We start from the raw sequence: 19671 nt of genomic DNA, 5'->3' as shown, positions 1-19671 counted from the left end.
ATTTATTCTGACTATATTATACCCACTATGAAATACTGCTTTGCCATGGACTCGTAATTATTTTAAATTCTTTTCCAGGAATATTTTCCCATACTTAACCAGGTTCAATCACAAACAAAATCAAAAGTAAAGGTTAACAAGATGTTTAAAAGCCCACATGTGTACTAACATAGGTAATCAAGTGTTTTTGGAGACCATTCTAATATATCTGTGCTTACTACACACAGCACTAAGTATAGGAATGAAATCCTACAGTTATACAGTTATTTGTTTGAAGCAAAGGCACCAATCTAACAAAATCCCACAATTCCTAGAGAATATTCATCAGCAGTTTAATTTCCTTAAAGTGGGTACTGCAGAATTATCTATACACTAGTACTCCAAACCTACTGTCACGATTATGTAACTGAAATTCAGCCCCCAAATTGTAGAATTTGAGACTTATGAAGAAAAAAAGTTCAGAGACTAAGTCTTAGGAAAACCCTATTTTTAAAATAAAGAGATTAAATCAGCAATAACTTTACATATTAAATAAAGAAAATTATACTTAAGTATTTATCATCCACTAAAAATTTTTTAGACTCCCTCCTGCGATTTAAACAAAATATTCAGACATTTCATTTGCTTTCTTTGCAAATTAATGTCATACTATGTGGCCTTTCCTCTGTTCCATCTATTTTTGTTTTTATCATTATGCCAATTTGATATTATCTTTATTACTTTAACCTTGATTTCTTTTTTAGGGCAAGTTCCCCCAGCTTGGTGTTGTTGCAAATTGCCTTAACTGTTCTTGGCCATTTGTTCTTCCACATGAATTTTAGAGTCAGTTTATCAAGTCCCGCAAAAAATACGATTAAGATTTTGATTGGAATTGTGTTGAATTTATTGATTAACAGTAACACTATAAATAACAATGTGATTTATAAAACTGACATTAAAACTATTTTGGAAATACTATCAAAATTCTATTTATATTTATTTAAAATATATTTCTAAAAGATGGGGTTTTATCTCCCAAAGTATTTAATAAATCCTCTACTGTATGGTAGAGGTTTGCACTGGGTAGTATTCATCTGTTGCTATAATATTTCTAGTTCAACTCTCTTTCCTAGATCTTGAAGTGACTACTTCGTGTATAATGATACTATTATGAGAGGAGACTCTTGTACTTGATGGATATTTATCTGCTTTCAACTGAAAAGACCATCATATTTCTATTACAGGCCGCCTATATCTTATTTGTAGAATTTTGTGGTAATGAACCATGAGGGGAAATATAGGAAAAAAACAGAAACATCTATTACAGAAATAATATGTAGACTTCTTACGTGTACTCAATAAAGACAACAATATTAAATGAAGTGAACTAAATAAAAAAATTTTATTTTAAGACATTTACATAGATTTGTTGTAAAAACTCTACCCCTAATCTGTGAATCTGCCAAAACGTAAGAATCTTCAATTTGAACTGGTAAAAGCCTACAACAGAATCAATAGTTCTCAAAGATTACAAGTAAGTGAACAAAGACCCGACTTACACATTCTCAACAGCACTCTTAATCCTTGGTATGCTATTAGGATCCAGATAGGGCCAATTTTATAGCTCTCAAGGTTTTTTGTTTTTGTTTTTTTAAAATAGCTATAACTATTTGTAAAGACTGATATTTCATGACTTTTATTCTTAGACCTCTAAGAAAGAATAAAAGGCATGAAATAACAGTCTTTATAAACAGTTATAACTATGATCGTAAGATGAAGTCTAAAATCCTTAACATCGCCTACCTGGTTTTGCATGATCTATCTACTCCTGCCTGTCTCGTCTCAACTGGTACCATTTTTCTTTGCTGAGATGTAACTACAATAACCTTCTTTCAGTTACTAGACACTCCATTTTTGGCCTTATGGCTCCATCTGCCTAGACTATGCTCCTATTGCTCCCAACATCTATTTAATTCCTATAATCTTTCAGACAGCCTACATGTCACTTTCTCAGGGAATCCTCCCATAAGCCTTTCCCACTTCCTTTCAAACAGTATGGAAAAGGAGAAATAAGATGGCAAAATCAGGCTACAAGATATCAAGACTGCTTATTAAGTTAAAGAAATTACTTTTAATAACAAAATAACTAACATGTGAGCTTTACTCTTGGGCTAGGTGCATATTTCTAAGCACTTTAATATATTGGTTCATTTATTCCTTTAACTACCCAATAATGTAGGTACTATTATAATCATAGGCACACAGGAATAACTTGACCAAGGTTACAAAGTTAGTGCGAGACCTGTGATTAAAAAATGTGATACTGGCACAGGAAGAAGCAAAAAAGACCAATGAAAACAGCACAAAGAAACAAGAATTGGATTCATGTATATGGGGAACTATGATATACACCAAAAGCATCATTATGAATTAGTGGGAAATGATCTAGCTAAGTATATGGGAAAAAAATAGAGCTTTACCTCACATATGCAGTCAGTTCTACTCTAATGCTTGTTTTGAAAACTTGAATATGTTAAACATGATTGGTATATTAGGGAACAATAACACAAATTTCAGTACATGCTCAAGCACTACTTGAATCCACAAGCAGGGCCAGGACTAAGGTGAGGCAAACGAGATGCCTAGGAACCCTAACAGGAAGCGCCTCCTTAAATTCTGCCCCCTAAGTGCCTAGCTTGCTTTACTGTAGTCCTAACTGAAACAAACACAAGGTGAATGTAGAAAACTACTCAGCTGTACTGAACCATATAGGAATGCACAAAACACACACACTTCAAACGTTGTAATTTTTAAGAGGGGGAATGCAGAGGAAGAGGGAGAGAGAGAATCTTAAGCAGGCTCTACGCCAGCACAGAGCCAATGTGGGGCTCAATTTCACGACCCTGAGATCATGACCGGAGCCAAAATCAAGAGTCAACTGACTGAGCCACTCAGGCACCCCCAACAATTCAAACATCTTCAAGTGTGTTATGAGTCACACTCCCCACATCTTCTGTTACAACTTCTTGGCAGATTTAAGAAAACTTTCCTTCCACCACTTTGCAATAATTCAAGCTGCAACCCTTTAAATCGTACTTCTTTCTACAAGTTAACTTTATCCTTTTCAAAATAAAATGTCATATTTATTGTGGTAGTTATGTATTTCTTAACCATTTAACATATGTAAAACTGTGCTACCATTTTTATTATGTTTTTAATGTTTCTCTGACAAAGTTTTTGAGTGCTGTGTCCCAACCCCATTTTTCCCATATGCCCTGTGTTTTTTATTGCATGATTTTGCATATAACATGGTGGTTTTTAGGAACACATGCTATGTTACAGCAGAACTGTACAAAAATAAGTTATAGTTGGATTAAAAATGTAAATGTGAAAGTAAAAGTACAATTTTTTTAAAAAAGATATGAGAAAATCCTCATTACCTTAGAATATACAAGAGTTAAGACAAAAAGCAAAAACCTTAAAGATAAAGACTGATAAACTTGCCAAGGTTAAAACGAAAGGCTACCATTCAACAAAGACACCACCAAGTAAAGAGAGAAAATACAGACTAGAGTAGATACATATACTCCAGATAACTGACAAAGGATTAGAATATATGAAGAACTCCTTTAAGTTAATAAATTTTAAAAAAAAATTTAATAGGGAAAAAAAGCAATTCACAGAAGAAAAAATCAGAATGGCCTCTATACATATGAGAAGATGCTAAATCCCATTAGCAATGGGAAAAATACAAACACCATACCATATCATCTCATGAAACTGGTGAACATAAGCATGTGCACATGTGTCAACAATATCAAGTTGTAGAAAAGATGTACAGTAATAGGAACTTGTATACTGCCAAAGGGGGAATAAACTAGAACCTTCACTTAGGATGGTAGTTTGGCAACATAATCTTTTAAGAATAAAGATGTACATGCCATACAATCATGTATTGCCATTGCTAAGTTTTACCCTACAGAAACTCTCGTATATATTTACAAAATTACAACTATAAGAATATATTGTGCAGCATAATTTGTAACAATGAAAAGGTGGAAAAAAACCTAATATCCATTATTCATACCCAAAAATACTACACAAAAATTATAATGAAAAATACAACTACATGCGTTAAGGATAAATCTCAAAACTACAATGTTGAACAAAAAAAAATTGCAAAAGGACACATGTAATATAACATAAATATATAAAGATAACAGATGCACAGTTTACAGAAAATTTAAAAACATGCCACAAACAGTATATACTATTTGCAATCCACGCATATATATTAAAATATATACATAAAATAATTCAATAATTTAATTATAAAACTAAATAAAATAACATATAAATAATTTAAAATTATAATAAAAATCTGTTTCAGGATGGTGGCTCCCTCTGGCAACGGAGGGAAAGTAATGGGATTAGGGAAACATACACAGGGACATTCAACTGTTTTTGTAATATTTTACTTTTTTTAAACTAAGATATGTGTGCATAAATATTTTGTTATACTTTTCTTTATACTCTTCTCTCTTCCTGAAATATTACATTAAATATGATTAATATTTTCTACTTAATATAGGATAATAGTTTATATATACACGGACAAAAATGAAGTGGAGTCAAATGTATAGATTGAATGTTGAGGTCAAAACTGATAAAGTTAAGTGACAGTCAACAAATGAAAAGACATTTCAAGCATAAAAATAAGTAATTATAAATACAACTTAGGTTTTTTTTTTTTAAGATTTTATTTATTCGGGGGAGGCGCACAGAGGGGGAAGGAGAGGGACAAGTAGACTCTACACTGTGTGAAGGTCAATGTGAGGCTCAATCCCAGGACCCTGAGATCATAACCTGAGCCGAAACCAAGAGTCCGGCGCTTAACTGACTGAGCCACTCAGGCGCCCCCTTAGGTTTTTTTTTTTAATTGGGATAAAAATATGTATAGCAAAATGTACAAAATGCAGTTTGTTTTACTATGTATTTTTGAAAGAAATTTGTAGGTTTATGTTATCTCTATTTATTTTTTGTCTTATCTCTTCCAAACATGAATTAGCATTAAATTTTAATAAAAAATTTACATAAGCTTTAGAGAATTTTCTTTGGAAAAAGCATGATTTGATTATTTCTAAATTTATCAAATTATGTTTCTGATATATAATAATATATTCATTCTCAAGAAATTATTTCTTTTTGGTAACTAGAGCAACCAGTAAGTAAACCAGAAAAGCAGAAATGATTGTGTGACATCTCAAAAGAAAAAAAAAAGCACATAAAAACCAGAAAGTACAGATTATAACCCTTGATATCAGGGAAGATAATATAAGCAAAACAAAAAATCCTACAATTGACACATATACTGATCTTAAGCTGATTTAAGTCTTAGTATGAAGTATTTACATTATAGATTTGCAACCATCTAAAATTCATCTAAATACTAATCCACAAATATCCAGAGAGCCCAAAGTACAGAAGAGTAATTAATTGCTTTGTGACAAATGCAACAATTTAAGTTTCTTGCACAAAGGAATCTATGCCTTATAGATGAGACCAAAGGTGAAATATTTCTGAATAATACTGAGCCATGTGTCTGTGTTCCCATATAAAAAGCCATGAAGTACATGTACCAAAATATGATCAAGATTACTTTATTTATGATCGCGGCCTCTGGCTGTAGCTTAATTACTACAATTTCCCTCTGTTTCAGTGGGTTACAAGGAATTTATGAGTGCCTCACACTTGCATTAACCATGATTCTCACACACTAGTACACCAATATGAAAAATTTTTATCCTAATGTTAATATTATCTGGGTTCAAAAATTAGTAAAGAAAATCTCATGGAGATAAAGGTTTATGGTCTTCAATCTCTCAAATCCTTCAGAGATGACCCACAATCCTCCAGCATATCTCCAGATAGCCTTCTCCATTTCCAGTAATTTCAAAACTTTTGCCAATCTCTCACCCATTAGGCTGAATAGACAACCTTGCTGCCCTACTTTTTGAGGAAGTTAGAAGCCCCTACTTTCTGTCCAACCCTCCTGCTCCCCACCTTAATCTTACCTGATTCCTTCATAAATTAGTGAAGGATGTAACCCTCCTTACATCCAAGGCTAATTATTTTTGTTCCTATGCTTTGGATTTAATTTCCTTCTGCCTCCTTAGAGGCTTACCCCATTAACAGCCCCTACTCTTGTTTCTCCTGGTGTGTCTTTTTTTTTTTTTTCCCCACTCAGCATGTAAACAGGGACAATTCTTTCACCCTTTTCCCCCATATCACCTCCCAACTCTCACACTCATTTCCTTCTCTATCTACTCCCATTTCTCTGACTTGTTCTTACAGCCAAGCTTAAGTTTCTACTCTTCAACCCTCACTTACTCTTCAACCTAGTACAAGAGGTCTTCCTACCCCAAAGAACCCTCAAAAATTTATCACAAATCCAAAGGATTCATAATTTTATGTACCTCATCAATTCTTTTTAAACTATGTGATTCTACCCTTTTTTTTTTGGAAGAGAGTGTAGGGATACTCTTCTTATTCTTTTTTTTTTTTTTTTTTGCAACCTTCTCTTCACAGAGTTGCTAATTTCTTCTCTCTTCATACTCTCCAATGATATATATATTTTTAAGATTTTATTTATTTTTTTGACAGAGAGAGACACAGCAAGAGAGGGAACACAAGCAGGGGGAGTGGGAGAGGGAGAAGCAGGCTTCCCGCGGAGCAGGGAGCCAGATGTGGGGCTCAACCCCAGGACACTGGGATCATGACCTGAGCCGAAGGCAGACGCTCAACCTACTGAGCCACCCAGGTGCCCCCGATATTTTAATTCATACCAATGATTCCAAAATCTGCATCCCAGGGCCAGTCTTCACATCTTTAAATACTTCCAATTCCTACTGGTCCATGTCAACTTGGATTTTTCATACATTCCAACCTCATTAATCATTTTCACACCTTTATATTTACTCCTTCTCTAGGGGTCCTTTAATAAATATCATAAATAATTTAATTTCCCAAGCCAGAAAGCAAAATATTATCCTGTATTCCTCCTTCCCTCACCCCATAACATCTAGTAACCAAGTACCTTCAAAAAAGTACTTTAGTTCTGTACCTCCCTTCCCTATTATTTTTTAGTGGCATAGATTATTGCAATGGCTGCCCAACTTATCTCTCCTCTTTAAGTTTACTGCTTCCAATTTGCCCTACATTCTGCTGCCACAGACATTTTAAAGACATAAATATGAACATGTTACTATTTAAATCAGAATTTTAATTTTAATAACAAAATATAAATGCTTTATAAAAAGATTTGTATAAAGTGTTTTCATGTTAGTTTATAGTTACAGTAACCTCTTTTTTTTCCTTCCTTTTTTTATTCAGTTGTTGGGGAAACCAAAACTCAGAATATGTGACTTATCAATGAAACACAACTCTATTAAGTGAGTAATGCAGGGCCCGTTTTCAAAACACTCTGGTTTTCCAACTCTAAATTCAATGCTTCTTTTTTTTTTACTATGTTAAACTTTACTATAAATCCCATTTACTTAACAAAGACTTAAAGATGTAACAGATTCTTACTAAAATCATATACTATCCCCCTCTTTATGAAACAGTAAGGATTCTCTGCAAAAAGTGAAACAGAAGAATATCAAAATGTTATTACCAAGCTATAATTAAGAACTGAAATACTTATTCAAAAGGCATGTTTTAGTAACTATTATCCATTTTACTTATGAAGAAAATAAGTATTTTCAAAGTGGAACATAAACATCTTTGGTAAATGTTAGATCTTTGCCACTACACCCATATGAGAGTCTTATTTTCACGTCAATTAAGAGTACACAAAAAGTGAACACCATCTTTCTTTTAGGAAGTTTTCTAGAATGGTGGTAAACTAAACTGTGGATGAATTTTTTTTTCACACTTAATTTCAATTTGTTTTCATGATTAATTTCGCTTACAAATTTTCTTACCTCCTGAAATCAGACTGGAGTAAATATACTAAATTTACTAGATATACTAAATTTACTACAGAAAAAGTACTAGGCTACTTATGTTAAGTGAAATAAGTCAAATTAAGAAAGACAAATACTGTATGATTCTACTTATACATGGAATCTAAAAAACAAATGAATAAACAAAAAGCAAAATCAAATCTATAAATTCAGAGAATACACTGATGGTTGCCAGACGGAAGCACTAAGATTAATTCTCTCATTTAATGACATACTATTGAAAACATCTAGTGGTGGTGGGATGGGCAAAATGGGTGAAGGGAAGTGCGAGATACAGGCTTCCAGTTATAGAATAAATAAATCATGGGAATAAAAGGTACAGCATAGGGAATATGGTCAATGATATTGCAACAGTGTTGTATGGTGACAGATAGTACCTACACACTTGCGGTAACCAAAGCATAATGTATAGAATTGTCAACTATACTAAAAAAAAAAAGTACTAGGCCAAAATCCACTTTCTTTTCTTCTTTTTTTCCAACATCCTCTTTCTAACGTTACTTGCTGTGAGGTTTTTAGAGAAGTTAGTGCTAAAACCTTTAGCCTGTTCATCTTAGAAATGGTAATTGATTCATTAACTCAATAAATACTTAAGATCTACTATGTATATACTATTCCATATGAATAGATGGCTAGCAAAATAGCCAAGGTCCCTATGTTCATGGAATTCAGAATCCAGTGGAGGAGAGAGATATTAAGTAGTTAACATATGTAGTAAAATATTGTGGTGAGTGCTGTGAAGGGAAACAGGAAATTATGAAAGCATATAAAGGGGTCCCTATTAGGAATAAAGGAAAGCCTCTTTGAAAACCTAACATTTTAGCATATGAATACGAGTTGTCTCAGGAAGAAGAAAAACGCTATCTAGACTGAAGGAACAGCATGTGCAAGGACCAGAACTTTGGGAGTTTGTTATCTTGGAGGAACTGACTAAATGATGTTGGAGTTTATGACAAGGGGATAAGAAATGCTACATAAGGCTAAAGAGGTAGACTGGACCGAGACTATACAATGTCTTTAAGGTAATGGTAAGGATTTTATCCTAAGTGTAATGGAAAGCCACTCTAAGATTTTTAGCAGGGAAGAGATAAGATTTGATTTACATTTCATGAAGACCACTGGGAATACCTCAAAGGATTACTGGGAGGATCACAAATCAAATGTTTAGTAAATAAAAACTCACATAAAGCTACAAGTACTTCAAAAAGGTCTAAATTAGGGGCTCCTGGGTGGCTCAGTCCGTTGAGCTGCTGCCTTCGGCTCAGGTCATGACCCCGGGGTCCTGGGACTGAGTCTCGCATCAGGCTTCCTGCTCTGCGGGGAGCCTGCTTCTCCCTTTCCCTCTGCCTGCCTCTCTGCCTACTTGTGCTCTCTATCTCTCTGTCAAATAAATAAATAAAATCTTAAAAAAAAAAAAAGGTCTAAATTATACGGTGCTAAATATTCTGAAGGCATCAAGAAAGACAATTTATATTGTGGTCAGGACAGAATAGTTTTCAATGGCTCCAGAGAAGATAGGTCAATTTTAGGACCCCACACAAATTTGAGTCAATTTTAAGACAGTCCTCAAATGTTGAAAAGCTACTATAACAACTAAAAAGGCCAAATTTTCTTTTTTTCCTTTTCTTCTTCTTCTTTTTCTTTTTTTGGTGGTGGTGGGGTAAAGATAGGAGAGTTCTAAAAGTTTATACTATTTTTATACACACCAAAAGCAAACTGAAGGAAAGATATATACAGGCCAATAAATGATTGAGAAACAGCCCTAGACATAAAGGAGTTTAAAAGCAGTATGGAGAATGCGGATATCTCAGCAGCTGCATTTAAGAAATCATAGAGCTAATGAATGCATAGTTCTTTCTTTTCTTTTTTGATTAGTACATTTATACTTACAACTTTTAGATAGGCAATTCCTGCTTAATTTCCTAATATGACATATATATAACATCATTTATTTCTTAAAATCCTACCTTTTTCTCTGCAAAGTAGATATAAAACATTCTTCTACAACTAAGAAAATACACAAGTATTTCAGCCTAATCCAATGTAGCACACAATTTCAGAAAAACATGTGTTTTGGCTTGATTAATCTCTTTATATCTTCATTTTAAATTTCAAGCATTTCCAACCTATTTTCTACTTTGCACATTAAATTCATCAGTTAGCAGGAACTAATTTTTATGACCTCTTTTTACATCTAAACTAAGACAAAAAAGGAACTCAGGAAGGAGGCCAAGTAAGATTGTGAAAATGAAAAGAAAAGCCATAGAAAGGGAGAAAATTTTGCAAATCATCTCTCTGAAAAGGGATTTGTGTCTAGAATACATAAACTCTTAAAACTCAATAATACAAAGACAAATAATCTAATTTAAAAATGGGCAAAGGATCTAGGTAAACATTTTGCCAAAGAAGGTATACAAACAGCCAATATGCACATATGAAAAGATGTGCAACATCATTAGCCGTTAGGAAAATGCAAGTCAAAACTACAATGAGATACCGCTTTACATATGCTAAGATGGTTGTAATCAAAAAAAGACATTAACAAGCACAGTCAAGGATGTGGAAAAACTGGAACCCTCATACACTGTTGATGGCAATGTAAAATGCTGCACCCACCTTTGAAAAAAGCCTATCAGTTCCTTAAAAAATTAAACACCCAGGAATTCCACTCCTCGGTATATACTCAAGACAAATCAGTTATGTCTACACAAACAAAAGTATGTATGTACATATAACAAAAAGTTATGTCTACACAAAAACTTGCACATGAATTGTTCATAGCAAGATTATTCATAAGGGCCAAAAATGTGAACCCAAATGTCCATCAACTGATGAAGGGATGAATTCAATGTGGTATATTATCTATACAATGGAATATTATTCAGTAATAAAAAGAAATGAAGTACTAATACTTCATGAAAGAAGCCAGACACAAAAATCACATATATGATTCCATTTATATGAAATATCCAAAATTGCCAAATCTATAGAACTAAAAGTAGATTAACTGCCTAGAGCAGGGGGATCTGAAGAGAAATTGGGGGAAGCAGGGGACGGCTAATAGGTATGGAGGATTTTGGGGGGGGTGATAAAAAATATTCCAATATTGATTGAAGTAATGGTTGCACAATTCTGTGAGTATACCAAAACCCAGTAAACTGTGTATTTTAAGTGGAAAATTGTACAATATGTGAATTACATCACAATAAAGCTGTTATTTTTTTTTTTTAAGAGTGGAAGGACATATATCTGGATGAGATTAATAGGATGATTTTACAGAGATTGGTTTTTTTTTAATATTTTATTTATTAGAGAGAGTGCGTGCGCACAAGAATGAGAGAGAGAGAGAAAGAGAGAGAACAGGGCAGTGGGAGAGGGAGAAGCAGACTTCCCACTGACCAAGGAGCCCAATGTAGGGCTTGATCCCAGGACCCTGGGATCATGACCTGAGCCGAAGGCAGACACTTAACCAACTGAGCCATCCAGCCACCCCCAGAGATTGGTGTTGAGCTAGGTTTTGAAGTAAGTGAAGGTCAGGAATTAGTAAACTGTATTTGAAATAATATGAATGATGTATAATGCCCTATGAGGCAGAAATGAGTAAATAATTTTCAAGAAATGGGAACCAACCATCAGTATCAAAGCAGAGCTACATTAATTAGAAATAAGACTGCTAAGACTAGAATGCTAAACCAAGGAGAAAGCCTCAGAAAATCCTATAGGCTCCTCAAATGATAACAGATGAAAATGCTATCTTTAATATGCCAAAGCGATCACTGCCTGATTTTAAAACTTCAAAGTATTCATCTCTCAAAAAGTTGCTTCCATAATATGGGTATGGCTCTATCACTCACAGGCAAGCAATATAGTTTAAAACGCAGGCTTTCGAGTTGACTGTCTAGGTTAGAATCTCTGCTCTATCACTGACCCAAGCATGTGACTATGTACATATAACTCTATACCTCAGTTTTTGTATCTGTAAAATGAGAATACTATCACTTATTTCATATATGTGTAAAGCTCTTAACATGTAGTAATTTTTTAACCATCACCATAACTATATGGTACATGTAACTACTTAACTATACCTCTCCAGAGAATTAAGTTTCTACAGCTTGAAATCCATTCAAATTTGTGAATATAAATTTGTTAAAACATGCTGTTAAACAATATAAAGCAACCCAAATTATCAGCTCTCTTTTACCATGATCAGATCATTTCACCCTTATTCTTAATTTTTTTGTGTAAAATTTTACTCAAGGAACTTGATCTTTTCACTCAAGTAATTAATTTTGTCTCTAGTGCTCCAGGTTTTGATTTAACTGGCTCTCTAAAACTTAGAACAGCCTGGCCTCAAAGCCACTCTTAGACTTGCCTCTGAGAGCCTCTGACTTCTTTCACAAAGGAAGTCCTTTCTACGGCTACTACTGTTACACGATTTTTCTTAACAGTAAGGAATTACCACATAACATCTGGGTCTTCTCAAAGCTAAAAGGAGAGAAGAGACAGCTAGCTCTCCTCCTCATGGAGAAGAAAAAGTAGTCATTACCCTCCTTTTGTGGGGAAGATCTATAAGGAAACCATGTAAAATCCTACTGATGGAAGCAGTAAAAGTGTTGTAGGTATAACCAAATACAGGTTAATTCTACAGAGGTTTTCTGCCTCATATTACAATCTGGCCTTTTTTACTTCTTTTTGAGGAGCAGTTCTTAATTATTCCTTCAGATATGTCATTTTAATCTGTATCCAAAAGTGAGATCACTTACTAACAGTCTTAGTCTACGTTTCTTTTTTTTTTTTAATTTATCTATTTTTTAAGATTTTATTTATTTGAGACAGAGAGAGAGAGAGAGCACAAGCAAGAGGAGCGGCAGAGGCAGAGGGAAAAGCAAGCAGACTCCCCGATTCCAGGACCCTGAGATCATGACCTGAGCCGAAGTCAGACGCTTAACCCACTGAGCCACCCAGGCGCCCCTCTAGGTTTCTTTAGTAGTTACTTCTGTATAAACTGGATGATAAAACTGAAAGGAACTACATTCCCTTGTTTAAAGAACAGATGGAAAAAGAGTATGGAGAAATGACTTAAGAGAAAAAATATAAGACAGAGAGTATGAATTACAGTGAAAACTGAGGAAATGAAAATAAAAGGCACGAACCAAAATGAGCCAAGGAAGAAAAAACTGTTTTAGTAACTGCTGAATAATTCTATATAGGAAGAACTAAGAAGGAATAATAATTTAATGAAATACTGTTTGCATTATATTTGAGTAGTGACAGCATGAAAACATTTTTTAAAAAGATTTTATTTATGTATTTGATGGAGAGAGAAAGAGAACAAGTAGGGGGAGGGAGAGGGACAAGCAGACTCTGCGCTGAGTGTGGACCCTGACTCAGAGCTCCATCTCACCACCCTGAGATCAAGACCTGAGCTGAAATCAAAAGTCGGATGCTTAACCTATTGAGGCACCCAGGTGCCCCCAAAACATTTCTAATACTAAGAAGATATTGATAATATCTAGTATTTTAAATCATTATAAACCAGGTATTTAAACTAGCTCTGAACTCATCAAACATTTGTAAAATGAGGTAAATAAGAGCACTTATTTTAAAAGCTGCATAAGTATAAAGCATTTGGAACAGCTTTCCAGAAGCAAGATGTTAAGATTTTCTATATACTCCATCATATCTAAACTGATCAGTCATAAAACACAAGTTTGCAATAAAATGTAGAATTCTGCTACTAAATATAAAATAGATTCCACTTAAAAAGAAAAAAAATGTTCATTTTTTTTCCTTTTGAAGTGGAACTACATTTTAAAATGCATCTTCAGGGGCGCCTGGGTGGCTCAGTTGTTAAGAGTCTGCCTTCATCTCAGGTCATGATCCCAGGGTCCTGGGATCCAGCCCCGCATCGGGCTCCCTGCTTCATGGGAAGCCTGCTTCTCCCTCTCTCACTCTCCCTGCTTGTGTTCCCTCTCTCGCTGTGTCTCTGTCAAATAAATAAATAAAATTTTGAAAAAATAAATAAATAAAATGCATCTTCAAAATAAGTGATTTTGGGGCCTGAATTAAAGCCCCAATTACTTGGGTTCAAATCCCATATCACGGTGTGAACACTTGAGCCTAGGATTCCTATTCTGTCAAATGTGAATTACAGCACATTCACATTCTAGTGCCCCAGAATTGTAGTGATGAGTAAATAAGTTAACATATGTAAGTACTTAAAATGGTACCTAGCACATGGTGTTTTCAAATATAATACTACACATCATGGCCTGACAAACTAAGTTTTTCTTATACGTATGTGTGAGCAAGATTAATGTTTGTCACAAAACTATTCTGTAAAAAGAACATTTATTTAGTACCTTACGTGTGCTAATGGGAAAATGGTATGATTTAGAAAAAAAAAATAAAGCCTGAATGTCACGAAAGAGATAAATGAAATCACAGACTAAAAAGCTCTGGATCTTCCTGGAAATAAGGTACATTAATTTTGGATTCACTAACAACTTAGAAGTGATTTAAAAACTTATAATAAGGCTTAAATTAGGAAAAATTGCCTTTCTACATTTTAAGCAACTAAAATGTAAAAAATACACCTTAATAATGTCACTATTTCTGTCCTTATTTTCACCAATTTACCAACACTAAAAAAACCCGTTTTGCTTTCTGGTCTCATTTCCTGCAAATGATGTGATATATACCCTAATTTAGTGGTTAACACTTTGGCACAACTAAAATTAATACTTATAGTAATAATAATGTAAAAATTTCTTGAACAAGTATATACTAAACAATTTGGAGTTTACATTAATAGTGTCCCTTTACATTATGAGCTGATTTGTCATTTTAAGGTTATTTTCTGTTAGTGTTAATCAAAGTTACAGAAACATAAGAGACCATATAAAATAAAGCCTCAGAAGATTTCTAAGTAAAAGAGTAGGAATCGAAGCAAAGCCCTAAAACTGAATCAATGTCTTCTAATCTGAAAACCTCAATGATCTGATGGACTATTCCTTGCCTATTTATTGAAACAAAAATACCATACATATTTGAAATGACTCTAAATACAAATTAAAGTTACTCTCTGAAGTACCTTAAATCTACTAGAGTTATTAGGGTTTATGCAATAATGACACACAAAATTTAATTTGTAAAGTTAGCTATGCAATACCATTGAACATACATAAAAATTTAAAACATCATACATAAAAAATTAGTGAAAATGACTGGTAGAAGAGTAACATTTAATAAAAACGGGGAAATAAAGCACTGATTTTGATGATTTGTAGTTATCTGTTTACTTATATCTCCAAAGAGAGTATTCCTTAACCCACAACTTGTCTTTGTAACTCATTTATTTAATTACCCATCCCCCTTAAATAGGTTCCTCTATCCCTAATATACTTAACATGTAATGTACTTAAAATAATTTTTCCTTTTGTCTCATCAAGAGAAACCACCAAGTATCTGAAGATCAATTTATCTTTCATTCAATCTAAGTTAAACAAGTTCTAGTTCCTTTATCTTTATTTCTATAGTTACTAAATTCAAACAATCTTAATCTTGTTCATGGTTTTCTGAATACCTCCTTTGAGCTAAAATACAGTTTAAGAAACAGCATTATGAGACTACTTTATACTCCTTCTAATGCAGATCAGTGTCACTTTCATACCTCACCTTTTTAAGAGGTATAACTCTCCTGCATCAATTTTGACTTGTTACTATAAAATCTAGTATTAAGCATATCATAAAGTTTGTTCTTCCTCATCTCAGACTTGTGTACTTACTTTCATCTCTAGAAACTCAGTCGGCAGATAAAAATCATTCATTATTTACAAATAAACAGAAACTAGTTTTCAAGCAGAATCAAATATTGCCTAAGTGTTAGTTATCTACCAGAGAACTATCAAACAATCCTTATCCAAAAAGTCCTTACAAACTACTTAATGAAAATAGTTTCATTTTCATTAGTTTATTCATTTTAAGGCACTTGACCATAACATCAAATATTAGTATTAAGCTTTCAAGAATAAACTTATACTAAACCTTCCATTTTTTTCTCAATAGTCATCAGTCTTTTTCAAGATGGTTACACACATATACCAAGATAATGTCCCATCTGCATATGGCCCATTTCAGCTATAAAATAGCGGACTGGATTTGCCCAAATAACCATAAACGACTAATCCAAACATCTTTTAAAAAGACATTAAAAAGAGAAATAACTTTTTCACAAGTTAAAAACAAGTTTTAATGAGTCCCAAAAACATGAGCCCAAGTAACAATTATTAAATCTTTACCAGTTCTGTAATCATGCATACATAATGAAATGTGTACTTCTCAAATTATTCTCCCTAGAACTCTGAATCAAACTTTTGCTCTAAACTATTTCCTTTTTTGACAGATTTCACCTAATTGCAAATTAACTGGCTTACATATAAACCAAATTGGTTTTTGCAAATCCACAGTACCATCCTGCTCCTGCATTTTTTTCCTTTAACTAAGAGGGGTAATCAAGCAAGGACAAAAATTTTCACATTCTAGGGCACCTGGGTGGCACAGTTGGTTAAGCATCTGACTCTTGGTTTCAGCTGAGGTCGTGATCTCAGGGTCTTTCAGGGTCGTGAGATTGAGCCCCGCGTCAGGCTCCCCACTCAGTGGGGAACCTGCTTAAAAAAGGACTCTCCCCCACTGCCCCTCCCCACCCCTTCTCAAATAAATACATCTTAAAAAAAAAAAATTTCCACATTCTGCTGTTATCTAAATATGTGGGCTTCAGTTTCCTTTTCTTTAAAATGAAAGCACTGAGAAGACTCAAATTTATGGACTTCCTGTATTCTTTAAAACAGATCTTTAAAATGATTTACAGTAACTTTGTGAAAAAGCAAAAATACTTTTATTTGAAAAATGTCAAAGTTTAATGCCCCCAATACACAAACTGTTCCTATCATCCCATAGTGTCAACACCACCAATTATTACTCAGAATACCAAAAACATACATTAAAAAAGAATATCCATCCGAATAATAGCCATATTTAAACTTACAGATTTCTATTTTACGGAAATCCACAGCTATCTTTTTATGAGGTGGTGATAGGCTAGGTGAATTAAGAATCTTTAAGTGTTCTTTAACAAAACATAGGAAGCAAGGATTAATTTAACTTTAATAATCCACAGACCAAGGTAAACATGTGTCCTAGGAAGTATCCAATTCCCGCACAGGAATAAACATCTCACACTTACATGAACAATAATGATTATTAAATCATCTAAAGATCATATTTTCTGTTGTAATGCAACAAGTGTATGCTTACATCCTTAGGGATTTTTATCATATAAACACAGAATCTATGTAGCCTAACAAAGTAGGAAAAAAGTACCAAGACTTAGATCAAAATACTTAAATTCAAGTCCCAAGACTGCCATCTACTAGCTTACTTGAAAATGTCCTAATACTACAGCATTTTATCAGAAGTAAATGGCGGTGACAATAAAGTAACTAAAATTTTATGTTATCTCATAAACAGATAATATTTCAGAATGTTCCACTGAACCAAGATAAAACCCCGACAATGAAATTATTATTTTCCATTTCATAGATGAAGACATCGGGGTACAATGACTTAAATTAACTCTCCTCAAAGTCATATTGCAGGTTAAGTGGTGAAACGGTGATCTAACTAGGTCTAAATCTTATGTTCCTTCCACCAAGTCAGAGGAGTACGTGGAAAAAACACTCTGTAAATTATATACCACTGTTATGGTCACAATGGGACATGAAAATAATTGTTATTATAGTAAAGAAGCACACTGTCTTTCCTAATAAACAGCTCTTTATGTTACATATTCACATATTTAAGTTATTCTGAGTACCACTTACTATGGCCGACAATTATTAAAAACTACACATACTTCCTTCAGTGTTTTAAGTATATCCTTTGGTATTTTATAAGTCTGAATATTAGCAAGTGACTTAAGCCTCAAGTGGACTTATCTACTTTTTGCAGGCCTACGTTATCCCTCAAACAGGAGGGAAGGGCTGCGCTTCTAAGAGAAATGCTGCCGGTTTCTATCAAGCCTCCACTAAAGCACAAGACCACGTGGTATTTCTCATTAGCCTAAGGTTCCGTACTCCTCTCCCTCCTTCTGACAAGGAACTGGAAACTAGGGTTTCTTTCTCTTAAGTGGCGCCCTGACACATGCCACCTGTGTAGTACGAACCGCAAACATCCTGCAGCCTGCCTCCCGGAAGAATACAAGAATCAGAATAACAAGGAACTTGAATGCCGACAATGCCGGGAAAGGAAATGACTGGAGAAGGAAAGAGGGTAAGATCTTGATAAGCCGCGGGACCTGGACCTGTCAAAAATTGAGAGACTCACGCCGAACGACTATAACCTATCATTCGGGAAGGCCTGAGGTGGGAGCGGCACTACGGAAGGAAGGAGGACGAAAAGAACTGTATGAGTCGCCGTCGCCGCTCCTCTGAAGCCTCTCAGCACGCCCCGACAAGCCACGAACCCTGGCCCTCATCTCGGGTCCAATCTTTGCCCCAACATTTCGCAAGGAGCCAAAATCCTGCTGCCCAGTGTGGCCGCCGCCGGACCTGCCCGCACCTGTCACTGGCGAAAGACACCAGCCCGCAGTTCCCGCCCAGTTCTCCATCATCCTCCCGCAACCGCGGCCACCTCAACCCCTTTCTCTCACCAGGTGTCCCCTTTCCGGAGCGAGGTTTTGAGCAGCGTCGCGATGTCAGACCGCTGGATGTCCAGATCCGCCGCTCCGCCTTCCGCCATCTTCTTCCACTAGCGGTAGCGGAGGCGGCAGCGACGGCGGCGGCACGCCCCAGAGCATTGTGGGAATGGCGTCCCGCGGCCCCTCCCAGTCGGCAGGTCGAAACCAAAAGAGACGTTGGGGGGGGGGGCCGCCTCGGGACAAGAGTTGGTCCCGGGGGCGGACCGAGTACGCTGCCGTGGTCTGCTGCCCCCAATCGGCCCCCGCGCGTCCAGCATCTCGCCTTGGACTCCTCTGGCTCGGGACAGCCAGGTTTTAACTCTTCCTTGTGGGGGCCCTCGGTCCTCTCTCTCAAGAGCGGTGCCACCGCCCCGTCCATCCTCGACTTCTGCCTTCCCCTCCCTCTTTCTCACAGGCGCCTGAAAACCCTTATTTGCGCATTCACTCACGCTTGAGGGTGGGGTGGGGCGGGGGGCGTGGGGACGGCTAAGCTATGGCAGAAAATTTTAACAGCTCTGAGACACTAGTCTTTTCCTTGCTCGTCGCAGAACCTAAACTCGGTGAATTTTGGCCCAAACAAAGAACAATCCGAAACCGAACGCTTGGCCTCAGTGCCCTTCTTGGGCTCCTTCCTGCCCTCCTACTCCTGCTGTAGGTGGAAACCTTTTATAGGCTCTTTGTGACGCCTCCCCAGGCACACCCAGACGCTAAACTGCAGTGAAAAACACGTTCCAGTGCCTCGGTGAACACGGTGTGAAGTATGTACCAAATAATGAATGCCAGGTACTAAAAAGGACGGAAACGTGCGAGGAAACCTTTATCCTCGATGTTATAGAGTAACATTTTCTTAAAACACATCTTCCCATGTGTGTATACCTAAAATTATTTAGTAATACCAGCTTTTATTGTAGCCAATTATGTTACAAA

At 35.4% G+C, this 19671-nt stretch overlaps 1 protein-coding gene across 5 annotated transcripts in view; it reads right to left on the bottom strand.

The window, feature by feature from the left end:
- The window catches only part of USP15 (ubiquitin specific peptidase 15), a 125134-nt gene extending 106273 nt beyond the window's left edge, over positions 1–18861 (bottom strand). For 2 of the 5 annotated variants that reach the window (XM_078076207.1, XM_078076208.1), the window contains exon 1: positions 18718–18861. In XM_078076207.1, the coding sequence (XP_077932333.1) occupies positions 18718–18806 (89 nt within the window). In that variant the 5' untranslated portion in view covers positions 18807–18861. The remainder of the gene's footprint in view (positions 1–18717) is intronic. The other 3 variants (XM_036122876.2, XM_078076202.1, XM_078076209.1) reach the window with 2 other exon arrangements.
- Positions 18862–19671: the final 810 nt, after the last annotated feature.

Source organism: Halichoerus grypus, chromosome 6 (genome assembly GCF_964656455.1).
Source record: "Halichoerus grypus chromosome 6, mHalGry1.hap1.1, whole genome shotgun sequence".
Classification (NCBI taxonomy): domain Eukaryota; kingdom Metazoa; phylum Chordata; class Mammalia; order Carnivora; family Phocidae; genus Halichoerus; species Halichoerus grypus.
Note: the sequence above shows the minus strand (reverse complement) of the source record. Positions and strands in the feature narration are given on the sequence as shown.